This window comes from Coffea eugenioides, chromosome 3, assembly GCF_003713205.1.
Source record: "Coffea eugenioides isolate CCC68of chromosome 3, Ceug_1.0, whole genome shotgun sequence".
NCBI lineage: Eukaryota > Viridiplantae > Streptophyta > Magnoliopsida > Gentianales > Rubiaceae > Coffea > Coffea eugenioides.
The window spans coordinates 23,902,673-23,918,147 of NC_040037.1; the positions used below are offsets into that span (position 1 = coordinate 23,902,673).

The 15,475-nt window shown below is 39.8% G+C and overlaps 2 protein-coding genes across 2 annotated transcripts; both read left to right on the forward strand.

The window, feature by feature from the left end:
- The first annotated feature begins 12,920 nt into the window (after nucleotides 1-12,920).
- LOC113766336 lies at nucleotides 12,921-14,360 on the forward strand. The gene is made up of 2 exons (XM_027310538.1): nucleotides 12,921-13,267; nucleotides 13,364-14,360. The coding sequence occupies exons 1-2, from the start codon at nucleotides 12,921-12,923 to the stop codon at nucleotides 14,358-14,360; spliced, it is 1,344 nt and encodes a 447-aa protein (XP_027166339.1).
- A 38-nt stretch (nucleotides 14,361-14,398) lies between these two features.
- Nucleotides 14,399-15,179, forward strand: LOC113766337. Its single transcript, XM_027310539.1, has 2 exons — nucleotides 14,399-14,757; nucleotides 14,936-15,179. The coding sequence occupies exons 1-2, from the start codon at nucleotides 14,399-14,401 to the stop codon at nucleotides 15,177-15,179; spliced, it is 603 nt and encodes a 200-aa protein (XP_027166340.1).
- Nucleotides 15,180-15,475: the final 296 nt, after the last annotated feature.

The window sequence follows — 15,475 nt, forward strand, 5'->3', positions numbered from 1 at the left end:
GTGAGAAGCTCCAGAGTACTAGGGCTCGACTTACTAGCTTGAGGGAGGAGGTCCGTGATCAGGCTTCCAGGATCTTGACTAATGCTACGAGGCTAGTGGATGAGGCGATGGATGTAGTCCAGAGCTCTGATGAGGAGGAGGAGATTCCGCCCGGTAGTCCTACTGTGGACTAGGCCCTAGTGATTAACTACTTGACCTTTTGACCTTTTGACTAGTACAGTTAGGATTAGGTGGGGTGATGCGAGTGTTGAAGCCATTGTATTTTACATTACTGTGTGGCCTACTTTTGAGGCACTTGTTTTACTTTAGTCTTCTGTGACTAAAAGTACTCTCATGGCACCTGTGTGCTATATTTTGTGATTTTCCCATGACTTGCTAATTGTATGAACTTGACATATTAATGAATGTAAATTATTGTTATCTCCAATGTTTTCTTGATTGGCTCTTGTTTCAAGTGTTTTTCCGCTTAATTGATTTATTTCTTGCACTAGGCACACCTAGGATAATGGAAGGACAAAGGAGTGGTCGAGGTCGTGAGTGTGGGACTAGACAGGCCCAACCTCATGGGATGACCAGGGATCGGCAACTGGACTGACCCAGGGATAGGGAAATATTGAGGGTAATCAAGTGGCAACTGCCATCAATAGGATGACTGATATCCTAGAACGTTTAGCTGAAAGACAAGGTCCTGGACCACTTAACCAACCTGGGGGACAGGATAGAGAAGTGGGTAGAACCCTAGAGAGGTTCTTAAAGTTCAACCCACCTAAGTTTGTTGGTGAACCCGACCCGGAAATAGCGAAGAATTGGTTAGAAAGGATGACCAACATATTCGCCGCTCTAGACTACACAGAGGATAGGCGAGTGAATTTTGCTGCTTTTCAATTTGAGAGAGTGGCTTGTACTTGATGGGATGTGATAAGGGGAAAGTGGGAGAGAGCTCAAACCCCTTGGACTTGGGAGAATTTCACGAGAGAATTTAATGAAAAGTTTCTTCCGCCCTTAATCCAAAAAAAGAGGGAGGATGAATTCATCAAATTGAAACAAGGAACCCTTAGTGTAGCGGAGTATGAGGGGAAGTTTACTAAGCTTTCTAAGTATGCTCTTGAATTGGTAGTCAATGAACGAATGAGGATTAGACGGTTTGTACAGGGGCTTAATGTGAAAATCCAGGAGGGCTTGGCCGCAACTCAAATCTCTACATTTACTGAGACTCTAGAGAAGGCACAGAGGGTTGAGAGTGCAAGATTACAAGTGAGGGATTTTCACAATAGAAAAAGGAATTTTTCTAACCATACTTCTGGGCAGACTAGTAAGAATGCGCAACCTCCCAAAATGGGAAGAGGAATGTGAGGAATAAGAACTGTTGGAGCTTCTAGGGGAGCATTATCTAGAGGAGGTCGTAGTGGGCCGACTCAAGTTAGGGGAGCGCCTTCTACTGGTTCAGCGGTAACCCCTCAAGTTATTTGTGGGTATTGTGGTAAACCCAACCACTCTGAGAATGACTGTTGGAGAAAGTTTGGAAAGTGTTTGGCTTGTGGTAGCACAAAGCACCAACTCGTGAACTGTCCAAGTAAAACGAAGATGGGAGGTAACACTCAGAAGGCAGAAAAGTCAACCTCTAAGTAGACTAGTGCCGGAGGAAGTCGACCGAAAGTACTGGCTAGGGTTTATGCACTGGACTATCAACAGGTTCCTAAGGCGACTGAGGTGGTTGAAGGTACACTTCCAATTTTTCATCGTTTAGCTAGGGTTTTAATTGATCCGAGTGCAACACATTCTTTTGTAAACCCTAATTTCATGAGTGGAATAAACTTGAAACCAATTAAGTTACCGTATGACTTGAAAGTTAAAATGCCTACTAGGGATCAGAGTCTAATTGCTAACCTGGTGTATGGAGATTGTGAAATTTGGATTGGGGAACGAAAATTATTGGCTAATTTGATAGGTTTAGCGATTAAGGGATATGATGTGATCTTAAGAATGGATTGGTTAGCCCGTTACAATGCCTAGATGAATTGTAAGACAAAGATTATGAATTTGTGCATTTCGGGAGAGGCAACCCTGAAACTGGATGTAAGGGGTAGACTAGCCTCGTCTGCACTTATCTCTGGGATCTGAGCTAGAAAATTGTTAGGTAAAGGAACTCAGGGGTATTTGGCCTTTTTAGTCAACACCCCTAGTGATAAAATGAGTTTGGAAGACATGCCTGTAGTGAAAGATTATCCGGATGTTTTTTCTGAAGAGTTAGAATCTTTATCCCCGGAACGGGATATAGCTTTTAAGATTGATGTGATTCCGGGAGTAGCACCTATCTCTAAAACGCCATACCGGATGGCTCCAGCTGAATTGAAGGAATTGAAATTGCAACTACAAGACTTGTTGGAATGGGGCTTTATAAAAGAAAGTGATTCACCATGGAGAGCCCCGGTTTTGTTTGTTAAGAAGAAGGATGGGAGCTTGAGACTGTGTATAGACTATAGATGCTTGAATGATGTCACTATTAAGAATAAGTACCCCTTGCCTCACATTGATGAATTATTTGACCAATTGCAAGGGGCGGTAGTATTCTCGAAGCTGGATTTAAGGCAAGGTTATTATCAATTGAGGATTTTGAAGAAAGATGTACTCAAAATTGCCTTTAACTCGAGATATGGGTACTTTGAATTTGCCGTGATGCCATTTGGGTTGACCAATGCACCTGCAGCCTTCATGGATTTAATGCATAGGATTTTTAAACCTTATCTAGACCAATTTGTGGTGGTATTTATTGATGACATTTTAGTGTACTCTAAAAATGTGAAAGATCACGAGATGCACTTGAGAATTATTTTACAGACTCTGAGTGAACACCAATTATTTATTAAGTTTAGCAAGTGTGAGTTTTAGTTAAAAGAAGTGACTTTCTTGGGACATATAATTTCTAAGGATGGAATTAAAATTGATCCAGCTAAAGTTGAAGCTGTTTCAAAGTGAAAACGACCGGAAAACCCTACTGAGGTTCGAAGTTTCATAAGACTAGCAAGGTATTACCGGAAATTTATTCAGAATTTTTCTAGAATTGCTGGACCCATGACTGAGCTAACCAAGAAGAGTGGAAGGTTTATATGGAATCCTAAGTGTGAAGAGAGTTTCCAGGAATTGAAAAGACGTCTGACAAGAGCACCGGTATTAGCTCTACCAAATGGAAAGGATAGTTTTGTGATTTACACAGATGCTTCTAAGGAAGGATTGGGATGCGTTTTAATGCAAAATGACAAAGTGATAGCCAACGCCTCTAAGAAATTGAAACCGCATGAAAGAAATTACCCGACTCATGACTTGGAGTTAGCAGTGGTGGTATTTGCTTTAAAGAAATGGAGACACTACCTGTATGGAGTGACATTTGAGATTTTTACTGATCACAAAAGCCTTAAGTATCTATTTTCTCAAAATGAACTAAACTTGAGGCAACGTAGATGGATGAAATTTCTGGAAGACTATGATTGTACGATTAAGTACCATCCAGGGAAGGCCAACGTAGTGGCCGATGCTTTGAGTCATCAAGTGCGAGTGGCAGGGTTGATGATTAAGGAATTACACTTGTTAGAGGAAATTAGTTATTGGAATTCTCGATTGGAGCCGAGGAAAATAATTCTTGAAAATATTAAAATAAATTCCACTTTGTTGGAACGTATTAAGGAATCTCAGGAAAAGGACGCCGAAGTGCAAAAATGGTCGGAAAAAGTTGAAAAAGGAGAAAAGTCAGATTTTAACTTGGGATCAAACGGTATTTTGAAACTTCGGAATCGGATAGTGGTGCCAAACAATGAGAAACTTAAGAAGGAGATTTTGGAAGAGGCACGCCGATCGAAGTTTACGGTACACCCTGGAGGGAATAAAATGTATCAAGATTTGAAGAGTCTATATTGGAAGAAGAAAATTGCCCAATTTGTCCAGACCTGTTTGGTTTGTCAACAGGTTAAACCTGAACACCAGAAACCATCAGGACTTTTGCAACCTTTAGAAATACCTGAGTGGAAATGGGAGAATATCACTATGAATTTTGTATCCGGATTACCAAGGACACAAAGAGGCCATGATGCTATTTGGGTAATAGTGGATAGATTGACCAAATCGGTTCACTTTCTGCCGATTAATATGAAATACCCATTAGAGAAGTTGGCTAAGTTATACTTGGACGAGTTCATCAGATTATATGGAATCCCTGTCAGTATCGTGTCCGGTAGAGATCCAAGATTTGTTTCGAGATTCTAGCAAAAGATGCAAGAAGTGTTAGGGACTAAATTGAACTTTAGTACCACTTATCATTCTCAAATCGATGGACAATCTGAAAGGACGATCCAAACCCTTGAGGACATGTTGAGAACTTGTGTTCTAGATTTTGGGGAAGGTTGAAGTAAGTTTTTAATTTTGGTGGAATTTGCTTATAATAATAGCTTCCACTCCTTTATTCAAATGGCTCCGTATAAAGCGCTTTATGGTCGAAAATGTAGGTCTCCGATTTGTTGGGATGAAATAGGTGAACGAAAAATCTTAGACCCGACTACAGTATCCTGAATTGAGGAAGCTAATGAAAAAGTAAAGTTGGTACGCCAGATGATTCAAGCTGCACAGAGTCGTCAAAAGAGTTATGCAGATAATCGGAGAAAGGATCTAGAGTTTGCAGTTGGAGATCTCGTATTTCTTAAAATTACTCCTCTGAAAGCAAGTTTAATGTCTGGGAAGAGAAAGAAACTACAACCAAGGTTTGTAGGGTCTTACAGGGTTATTCAACGCATGGGAAAGGTAGCGTATAAGTTGGAATTGCCATCGAATTTATCTCGAATTCATAATGTATTCCACGTGTCCATGCTTAAGAAATACCATCCAGACCCTTCTCACATTCTATAACCAGAAAGCAATGAAATCGATAAGACATTGACCTATGAGGAGAAACCGGTTAAGCTTCTGGATAAGAAGGTAAAGGAATTGAGAAATAAGCAGATACCCTTGGTAAAAGTTCTTTGGAGAAATCATCGAATAGAGGAAGCAACTTGGGAAGTTGAAGAAGCAATTTGAGAAAAGTATCCAGACCTGTTCGTGAATAAAGGTAAATTTCGAGGACGAAATTCTCTTAAGAGGGGGAGGATGTGAGGACTCGCAAAATTTACTTATTTAATTTCCTATTTCTAGTTTATTTAATTATTTACTTGGCCATTTACTCCGAATATTATTTTCTAAGCTCTTTAGACCTAATTACATGGGTCTATAATTTAATTATATTTTTAAAGTGACTCGTTTCAAAATTTAATTTTTGAAAGCTCGTTAAGTGAGAATAGCAAATGCGCGATTGGAAGCAATAACCGTTTTGAGAATACTATAAGTTTGAAAAATTCGACAATTGTACATTAGTCTTAAAATATGTAATTTTATACTTAAGTATTCGAGTATTAATTAGTGAAGCTATCGTTATAAGAATTTCTTGGAGATTTCGCTTTATCGCGCAAAAATCGGAAGTACGCGTTTTTACACGCGCGATTTAATTGAGGGACTTTAGACCCTTATTTTGGGACAATTAAGATTGAATAATATTAATATGAATATAAGTGCATTAGAGGTTTAGTGCACTAGTGAAATAAACTCGAGAGGAATCGAGCACAAAACGCGCGCGCGCGTGCGAAGGAGAGTTGACTTTTGGGTGAACTTGGGCCACACATTAAAGCTTCTCTTGGAAGCTTCCTTTGATCAAACACTCCCTCACTTTTCTCTCTCATTTGGCCGGCCATCAAGAGGAGGAAAACACCAAGGAGCTCTTCAATTTTTCTTCTCCATTTCTTCACAAAATCATCACCCATTTCACCTCAAATTGTAACCATACCTAGCTAAACACTTGGTGATCATCTTAAACTACAAAAGGGGGCTGCTTTCCACGGTTTTCTTGGGCTAAAAAGGGCCGAAAATTTCTGCTTTGCTCATCAAGAGAGGTAATGGACGATCAACCTTGAAAATCTTGATTTATGGAAGTAGTAGTGCACATATAAGCTCATGCATGCATGTGGGTAGCTTGTTTATGTTGGAAAAATTGTTGTGTGGGCTCTATGAACTCCCACTTGGATTGGATGGACTGATTTGATGAATGATGATGCTATTAATGTTGGTTTAGTGCTTAAATTAGTGGAATAATGTTGGGTTGTTGGTAGAAATTCAAGGAAGGTGCAATGAACAAAAGTGACCATTTTACCCCTGCCATGTTCGTGCACTTTGGTGCGAAATTTTGAGGTTCTAATGACTTGTTTGTGATGTATACATGTTATATGAATGGTGTAAGAAAGTTTCATTGAAAAATAACATGATTTGGTTGGTCAATTGTAGTGATTTCAAAGGTTTAGCAAAACTGGAAAATTTTCCCGGATTGCCCAGGCAGTCCTTTTCTTTTGGCCATAACTTTTTACTCCGATGTCAAAATCGAGTGTCGTTTGTGGCACTGGAAACTAGACATTTCAGATTTCCAACGGTATAAAATGCATGTCCTGATTCCATATGAGTAATCCGTACCAACCGTTTGAACTTGGCTGCCCTGTTTCCTTAGTTCCCTGGAAGGCAGAACATGAACTACAACTTGAGGCTCCAATGTGGAATAGTTGTGGATAGATTTTGGAAATAGTTTCTTCTGAGAAATTAAAGCTTTATGAATGTGTTTTCCAATGCCGCCAACTATGTCCAATTTTGAGTTAAATTGAGTGATTTGTGGCCGTATTTCAAAACTGACTTCTTGAAGGAAAACCCTCCTTTTGGGCAGAATTGTTACTAAACTTGATTGAGACTTGTTAATTCAAGATTCTTGGTGTTAATCACCTACCAAACCTATCTTGGAATGTTTATTAGACCTTGTCTGCACCAATGAACCATGTTGAGGGAATTTCCTTGGCCAAATGCTTGAAAACGGAAAAACGGAAGTCCAAGGCAGATTTGCCTTGGAACTTCTTGGGGTTTTAGTGGTTTCGTTAACCGATTTCTCGTACATATTTTTCTATGAATTTTGGCAGAGGAGTAGCCCTTATATGGTAGTGTATTCATACCAAATTTGGTGCCATTCCGAATCCGTTTAAATACCTAACAAAAGTCCCAAAGTTTGAAATTTAAATCTGGAATTCTGCTTAACAGTTTCGGTTTTTCACCAATTTTGAGCTATCATATCTTGTTGTTCAACACTCCGACTCTTGTTCTATTTGTTTTGTCTTAAACTTGGATTGCAACTCTAATAGATTTCCAAATTTCAGAGGTTAGTTCAAATCAAGTGGATTTTGCTGAATTTTCAAAGTTGGCAAAAAACCGACCTAAACCTGTTTCAAGTGCCCCAAAACAGCAACTTTGAACTAAATTTTGAATACTTTCCGTTTGGATTCATGGAAAAGTGTATTCTAGGAACTTTTAGTACTTTGGAAAGAGTTTCCAACGGTATCAAGTTTTCCAATTTTGGATTTGTAACGAGTGAGATACGATTTTTCAAAGATCTCGTATCAAAACTGAAATTTCCAAAACTTAAGGGAAATAGAGTTGTTCAATTCTCCTTTTCCCTCGATATCACTTGAATGTTTTACCCTTGATTTCGAAGGCGAAAACTCGATTTCTCTTGTACTTTTGAAACCCCACTTTTGGGCCTCAATTTATGAATAAATTAAGTTCACTTTCAAGAAATTTTCTCGGATTGTACAAGCGTACACTCATGCATGATAATTGGGGTTTATAAATGATAATTCACTATTAATTTGCTCAGACTCGCACGAGGACCTTCAAGAGGATCCTACGGTGGACACCTGAATTTCAAGTGACATTTCTTCCTTGTTTACTTTGTGAGTGTCAAGTGTATGATTATTTGAACTCCTGTGAACTTGATACATGCTTACCTGTAACCAATGATCAAAGATTTTGAAAACGGAGTCGAGTGTGTACTTTATCGCACTCGTTCTCATTTGAAACAAATAATTCATGATTAACTTACTTGACATGAAATGAATGACCTGCTTGACATGACATGAATGCTTGAATATATCAAATGCTTGCTTGACTTGGAATAGTATGCTATGGCTGCATACGTCGCTGGAGTGAATCTCCTCGACACATACATGTACATGGGGGACGCTCAAACTCATAGGCCAACCTTGGGACTAGAGCCGGCATGGGATTGGTCGGGAACCTCGGTGAGCCATGAGAATCACATGATAAGCTTGATCTATTGAAGAGGTCTCGCTTGGCATACTCGTGGAGTATCGCCTTCTAAATGCCGTGCAGGCCCGGAATGGTATGTACGGTGGACGGACATGAGAAGTAAGTGGAGATCTACGGAATGGAAATACCGACCCGGTTGACGGAGAGTCATCGCGGGAAGGTATACGAATGACCCTGGCAAAGCAAGTGGAATTTAGCTCCTGAGAGCTACCATATCCTTGAATTGTTTCTGTTTACATTTTATTGGAATTGTCAATTACTTGTACTTTATCTATTGACCTGTTATTTGGGCTTGTTACTTGGACTATATGCTTGCACGTGTGTTCTTGGCCTCACGAGCGTTTTGCTCACCCTATAGATTTGTTTTCCTTAACAGGATTGGACATGGAATGAACTTGGAGAAACCCCTTTTGATGTACTTTTGGTTTAGAGTTTCTAATGTAATTTGGGCTAGACCTCTTATTAGTTGTACTTTTGAGAATCTAATGTATGATTTGGATATTTGATGTATCTGGATGTTGTATATTTTGGGCATTGAAATATCTTTTGGATATTCGAGGTAAGGCTTGGATAATCGTTATAAATTGTTAAGTTTGAAAGCTTCCGCATTATTTGACTTGTTTTATCTAGTTGTGATGTCTAGTATTGCATTAAGGTTGAATGAAAATTGCTTGAATCCTGGCGAGAGATGGGCAGGCGTCCAGCGGATACCCTTTGGTTCGCCTCAGGGAGAAGTGGGGTGTCACAGAATTGGTAAACGCAATTTGGATTCCTTTGAGCGCAATACAAAAAAAACACTTTCTAAGAAATTAGTCGCCTTTAATGTCCGTCTATATAGAGGAAGAGCAGAACAAAAAAAATTGTTCCCGCTGTCATCGATTTTTCAGCCAATAAAAGGAGAATTATTTGGCCGATTAGTTGGGAAAAATGAATTAGAACGAAAACATATTATTTTTGTCCTCCGTGGAAAAAAATCGCTTATGCTAAAAAACAAACCCATACGCGCCGGGAGGGGGGGTGTGTGTTACAGCCCGTTGACTCTGTGCATGTGCTTTGGATCGGATTTGAAACTTTTCTATCAAAGAACGTCCCTGCCTCGTTCTTTTTTTTTGCCCTTTTTCCTGATACATCATGCAGTGCTTGTCTGTTTGTTTGTTTTATAGAGAGGTGTTCGTATATATATTTTTTGCCACATTAAATGCAATTTGAAAAAACTTTCTATTTTCACGTAGCTGCAGTGCCGCCCGCTTGCTGCAGCACAAAAGAGCTTCTGCCCTTTAGAACTTTGCTACCGAGGATACTATATTTGTGCCTGGCTGCCATCTACTTTCATGTTATGGCAGGTGCGTTTGTATTGCTTCGTTAGCCTTTATCCTTTTTCCTCCTCCTTATTACATTCACCACTATCCTTCTTACTATTATTTCTCCTATCGTTTCCACTTGCTCTTTCTACGAGGAAGAAAAAACTCTTTCAACCTTGCCTGTGTTGCGCCTCTCTCGGGTGAATATACTCTCTGCAGTACCTACTATCACTTGCGCTAATTTTTTCGCTTCCAGTAAACTAGCATTTTCTTTTTTAGCTCCTTGTTCACACGGAAAGCCTGACTCTTTTTTCCCTTTTTTTCCCCTTTCTCAGTTGCGAACTTGAAAAAGTCTCTGTGGGTGTTCCTCTGCATTCTACTGCTGTTCATGTTCCTGCTTTACAAGTCTATCAGGTTTTACATTTGCCTCTGTTGGCTTTTAGGTACATACACTTTCTTATTAGTTCTTTCTACCATCTCATGCTTGCCATGTAGCCCTCCTTGTTTCATGCGTTTTGCATGTCTACTTTTTCGAACTTTCCAAACCAGTTCTTTTTTTCCCCTTTGTAGCTGGTATTTATTTGTTTTTGGCAGCTTCCTTTTCTTGTTTGAAGTATTTTTTGGTTTTTTCTGCTTTTCCCATATGGCTGTGTTTTTAATTTTTTTTTTCCTATTAGCAATACAATGATGGTATATAGCTTGTTGCTAGATTGTTGTGATGGTATATAGCTTGTTACTAGATTGCTTGTCACTTTTAGCTCCCTTGTCCAGCTATGTTTTTTTTCCCTCTTTTTCCCCCCTTTGCAGCTCTACGTCTAATTTTTTCTCTTGCTTTAAGATGGTTGCCTAATAGACAATTGATTTTTTTGTTCCTTTGTTATGCCTACGTTTTTAGCCTCTTTGATAGTATGTTAAGAGTTAAGTGACTGTATAGCATTTTGTAGCAGCCTGTCTCTTCCTTCTACATCCCTTCTCCAGCTATTTTTTTCATATTTCTTTTGTTTGCAACTGATGACCTGTTAAGGTCTGTCTTTATGGATCGTAATGCGGCCCACCGCAAACATTATGCTGAAATGCCACAGCATTTAAGTGATGAAATGCTACGTCGTAGGAGAGAAAAGTATGCTGAACAGAGAGCGCAATCATCTCCTGTTCATGTTCCTTCGCCGATAGTACGTCAGCCGAAAAAACTGAACAGAACAGGAAGGGGTACATTTCTAGATCTAAAATTGACACTAGCGGTGCAATCTTATCCCGTCCAGCGGACCAGCTACTCGCTTCTACTGCTATCCAACCATCTACTAATATAACTGTTCTATCGTAACAATCTATTTCTTCTGTTCCTTCGCCTCAGCCTTCACTTCTAGCTCCTGGAGGTATACTTTTGCCTCGATACCTATTCTTTCCTCCTGCTAGCCAAACAACTTGGAATACTTTATTTTTCTTTTCTCGTTGTTCCTTTCCCTGCTTGTCTAGCCTTTTTCCCTTTTCATACAATGTTTCGCTCGTTCCAGGGTTTTTATCTACTTCTTTTTGTTCTTGTCAGCTTCTGATAGTGTTGTTTCTCAAGAAGGCCCTTCCTACTTAACAGTTGCTCTGCCTGGTTCTTTACCAGCCAGACCTGTTCAACAAGGATGGCCTACCAAGATATCAAAGTCTAACACCGCGAAATGGTCCCGCGTAGAGAAAATTCCATCTAAGCCTCTTACTCTTCCTGATGTACCACATTGTCAACATTGTGGTGCAAAGAGGTTCTATCTTGAACCTCCGGGTTTTTGTTGCTCGAACGGGGGGTTTCACTTGTACAGCACGCGCTGCCTTATGATCTCATTCACCTTTTCACTGGGACAGATGAGGAAAGTACAGAATTCCAGAGAAATATTTGCACGATTAACAACAATCTTGCTTTTACTACCTTTGTTGCAAAATACGATAGAAAACTCACAAAAAATATCCATGGAATTTACACGTTTCACGTTCAGGGTCAGGTCTATCACTTGCTTAACAGCCTTTTGCCTTCAACCTCTCCTCCTACTGGTATTCAGTTGTTATTCTATGACTATGATAAAGAGCTCTTGTTGAGGCTTCAAGACTCGTCTCGTTTACGTGGGAGCACTCTTGAATTTCTAATGCACGTACTTCAGAGAAATCCTTATACCGAGTTCTTTAGGAGTCTTCGTGAGGTTTCTCAGCTTGAGAAACATAGGATCATACTCAATTCTGATCCAGGTTTGGACCAGCGAGTATATAACCTTCCAGCTACTTCTCAAGTAGCTGCGATTTGGACCGAGACCGATGACCAGGATCTCGAAAAAAATGTCCACATTCAGGTGTACAGCTATTTGAGTACCACTTATAGGATACAACATTATTATGCTTGTTATAACCCCTTACAGTATCCACTCTTGTTCCCTCGCGGGGAATCTGGGTGGCATCATGGTATTCCAAAGAAGCCTACTCCGCTTAAAAGAAAAAGAAAACCTAATGAGAACGATATGTTAGATTTTTGTCTTATAGAAGGACCTTCTAATCTGATTGCTCTTGAAAATACAGGTATTTTCAAGTGCTTAAGAAAACTATACCGTTATTTCTGCTCCCTGCCCATTGGTCCTTCTATTAAACCAGTTTCTATCACCTTTATTTCCCCTGCAGTGGCTGAAGAAGGGAAGGCAAAACGAGACACTATGTCGGCAAGAGAGTATTACTGTTATAAGTTTCAAATGAGAGAAGATGATAGGTCGATGCTCTTACACACAAGAAGGTTGTTACAGCAGTTCTCAGTTGATATTTATGTTAAGATTGAAACTTCGAGGCTTAATTTTCATAAAAAAAAAAAAACAAAAGGAAGTTAGGTCTGAGATACTTAAAGGAGTCATTGATGGTATGTCCATCGGCTGTATGACGTTGGTCGTAGGATATATCTTCCGGCCTCTTTCATTGGTGGTCCGAGAGATATGAAGCGTAGATATCTAGATGCTATGTCTTTGGTTCAGAAATTTGTTAAACTGGACCTGTTCTTGACTATGACCTGTAACACAATGTGGAAAGAGATACAAGATAACTTGAAATACGAAGAAAAGGCTCAGGATATGCCAGATTTGGTTGCAAGAGTTTTTCGGGCAAAATTTGAGATTCTTAGAACAGAAATTGTTAAGAAGAACCTCTTTGGTGAAGTTGCAGCCTTTGTTTATGTAATTGAGCACCAAAAAAGAGGCCTTCCTCATGCACACATGCTGGTTATTGAAACCAGATGCTAAGCCACTTAGTCTAGAAGCATACGACAAGCTGGTTTCTGCTGAGCTGCCTGACCCAACAGAACAAAGCTACTTATACTCCCTTGTTATAAAACACATGATGCATGGCCCTTATGGATCACTAAACAAAGATAATGTATGTATGCGAAATAGAATGTGTAGGAATCGTTATCCAAAGGATTATGTTGAGCATACTACTCATTCTGAAGATGGCTACCCTCACTATTGGCGAAGGCAGAATAATCGATCTGTTAGAGTGAGAAATCATTATCTAGACAATAGATGGGTTGTCCCCTACACTCCATACCTTCTTGCTCTTATAGATTGTCACTTAAATGTCGAGATTTGCTCAAATGTTAAGCTGGTCAAATACTTGTACAAATATGTGTACAAGGGACATGACCGAGTCAGTTTTCATATTCATTCTGAGGATGCTTTGGAAGATATAGACGAGATCCACATATTCCAATCTGCTAGATGGATAGCAGCTGCTGAAGCGATGTAGCACATTTATATATTCCCTATTAGTGAAATGACGCCTTCTGTTTACACGCTTCAGCTACATCGTCCTGGCTAACAAATGGTTTCTTTCCACAGAAATTCGAACCTATCAGATCTGATCAACAGTGCAGCTTTTTCAAAAACGATGCTGATTGAGTTTTTTGCCATGAATAGACGAAGTAAGCAGACACGCAAGCTTAAATGTCTATATCGGGAGTTTCCAGAGCACTTTGTTTGGCATTCGGATAGGAAAAAATGGACTCGCAGAAAGCGCAGAAAGGTGATCGGAAGAGTGGTTACCGTTAGTTCCAGTGAAGGTGAGCGATACTTTCTAAGATTGCTCCTATCTCATATTCGTGCACCAAGGTCATTTAACCACCTTCTCACTGTCAATGGACAACTTGCGTCTTCCTATCGAGAAGCTGCCTTTCGAATGGGGTTGCTTCAGTCAGATGCCTATATAGAAGACACTCTTGACGAAGCCAGCACATTTCACATGCCTTGGTCGCTTAGAGCCTTGTTTGCCATGTTACTTGTTTTTTGTGCCCCTTCCAATCCTATTAGTTTATGGAAAAAATATGAGAGGGACTTATTAGGTGATTTCGAAAGAAGTGGACTTGCAAGTGGCCATGATCCTGCTTACATTAGTAGATGTGTGCTGCATGATATAAATAGATCATTGGAGCAGATGGGTAAACGCATTGGTGATTACCATCTGGTTCCTGATGATCTTCTGTTTACCAGCCATGAACGTTTTACCAAGGAAATTGAAAGTGAGCGAAATATTCCCTTTACAGATGATGATTTGCTAACGGTTTATCAATTGAACGCTGGTCAGCAAACTGCATATAATGCTATTATGACAGACATCTTTTCACCTGATGGCAAAAGCTTCTTTGTCGATGGTCCTGGAGGAATGGGTAAAACCTTTTTGTATCATGCCCTCCTTGCTACGTTGCGGACACAAGGCCATATAGCATTGGCGGTTGCATCATCCGGGGTAGTAGCGTCTACTAGCGGTTTAAGATTCCTCTTGATGCATCAAACACTAGGACTTGCCAGATCAGTAAGCAGAGCTCGACTGCTAAACTAATTGTCATGGCCAAGTTAATCCTGTGGGACGAAACTTCAATGGCGAAGCAAGATACCATTGAAGCATTTGATCTACTCCTTAAGGATATCATGGACAGTGATAAGCCGTTTGGTGGTAAAGTCATCGTTTTTGGCAGCGACTTTCGTCAAACACTCCCTGTCATTCAGAATGCAACACGAGATATTCAAGTTCAAGCCAGCTTTGTCAATTCTACTTTGTGGGGCAGCTTACAGAAAGTTACTCTAATGGAGAATATACGAGCTCTTCTGGATAAACCATTTTTAGAATTTCTTCTTAGAGTGGGCGAAGGGACTGAACCTGAGGACGAAGATGGGCGAATATCTCTAAGCAACGACATATTATTGCCATATGATAGCAAGGATAATTCTCTTGACAGGTTGCTTTCTAATTCACGCATTTTATATATATTAGCATACGGTGCTGCATTATAATACTTTCGTTGGTATTGATGTGCATGCGCCTATGGGATAACTGTACGGCTACGTATTATAAAAGCGTCATAGGCTATCCTGCCACAGATTGTATTTGTCTTGACTAGCTCCTTGATCACACAGGTTAATAGAATCAGTGTTTTCAGACTTGCAGCTTTACTCCTTGGACCCCTATCTAATGATAAATAGGTGTATCCTATCCGCAATGAATATTGCAGTTGATGATGTAAACCAGATGATAATTGATCGGTTCCCAGGTCAGCCTTATACTTATACGAGCACTGATAGAACGCTTAATGAGCGAGAACAAGGAGATTACGAAGATTTTCTTAACTCTTTGAATCCAAAAAGGCCTCCCTCCTCATAAATTAATCCTAAAGGACAACTGTCCAATCATTTTGATGCGCAATCTGAACCCAGCTGAAGGCCTCTGCAATGGCACTCGCCTTATCTGTAAAGAGCTCAGGAAAAATACAATTTGTGCTGAGATTGCCGTTGGATAGCATCGAGGCAAAAAGGTTTTGCTTCCAAGGATTCCACTTTAGTTAACCGATAATGAAAAGAATGGTATTCCTTTCAAGAGGACTCAATTCCCAATTAAGCTTTGTTTTGCAATGACTATTAATAAGTCCCAAGGTCAGACACTAGATTATGTGGGAATTT

Bases quoted from the DNA above. Each gene is read 5' to 3' on its own strand.
- LOC113766336 (XM_027310538.1), top strand. From the start codon at position 12,921: ATGTGTAGGAATCGTTATCCAAAGGATTATGTTGAGCATACTACTCAT. The intron at 13,268-13,363 runs GTAGCACATTTA...TTCTTTCCACAG, and splicing joins ATAGCAGCTGCTGAAGCGAT to AAATTCGAACCTATCAGATC.
- LOC113766337 (XM_027310539.1), top strand. From the start codon at position 14,399: ATGGCGAAGCAAGATACCATTGAAGCATTTGATCTACTCCTTAAGGAT. The intron at 14,758-14,935 runs GTTGCTTTCTAA...TTGATCACACAG, and splicing joins AAGGATAATTCTCTTGACAG to GTTAATAGAATCAGTGTTTT.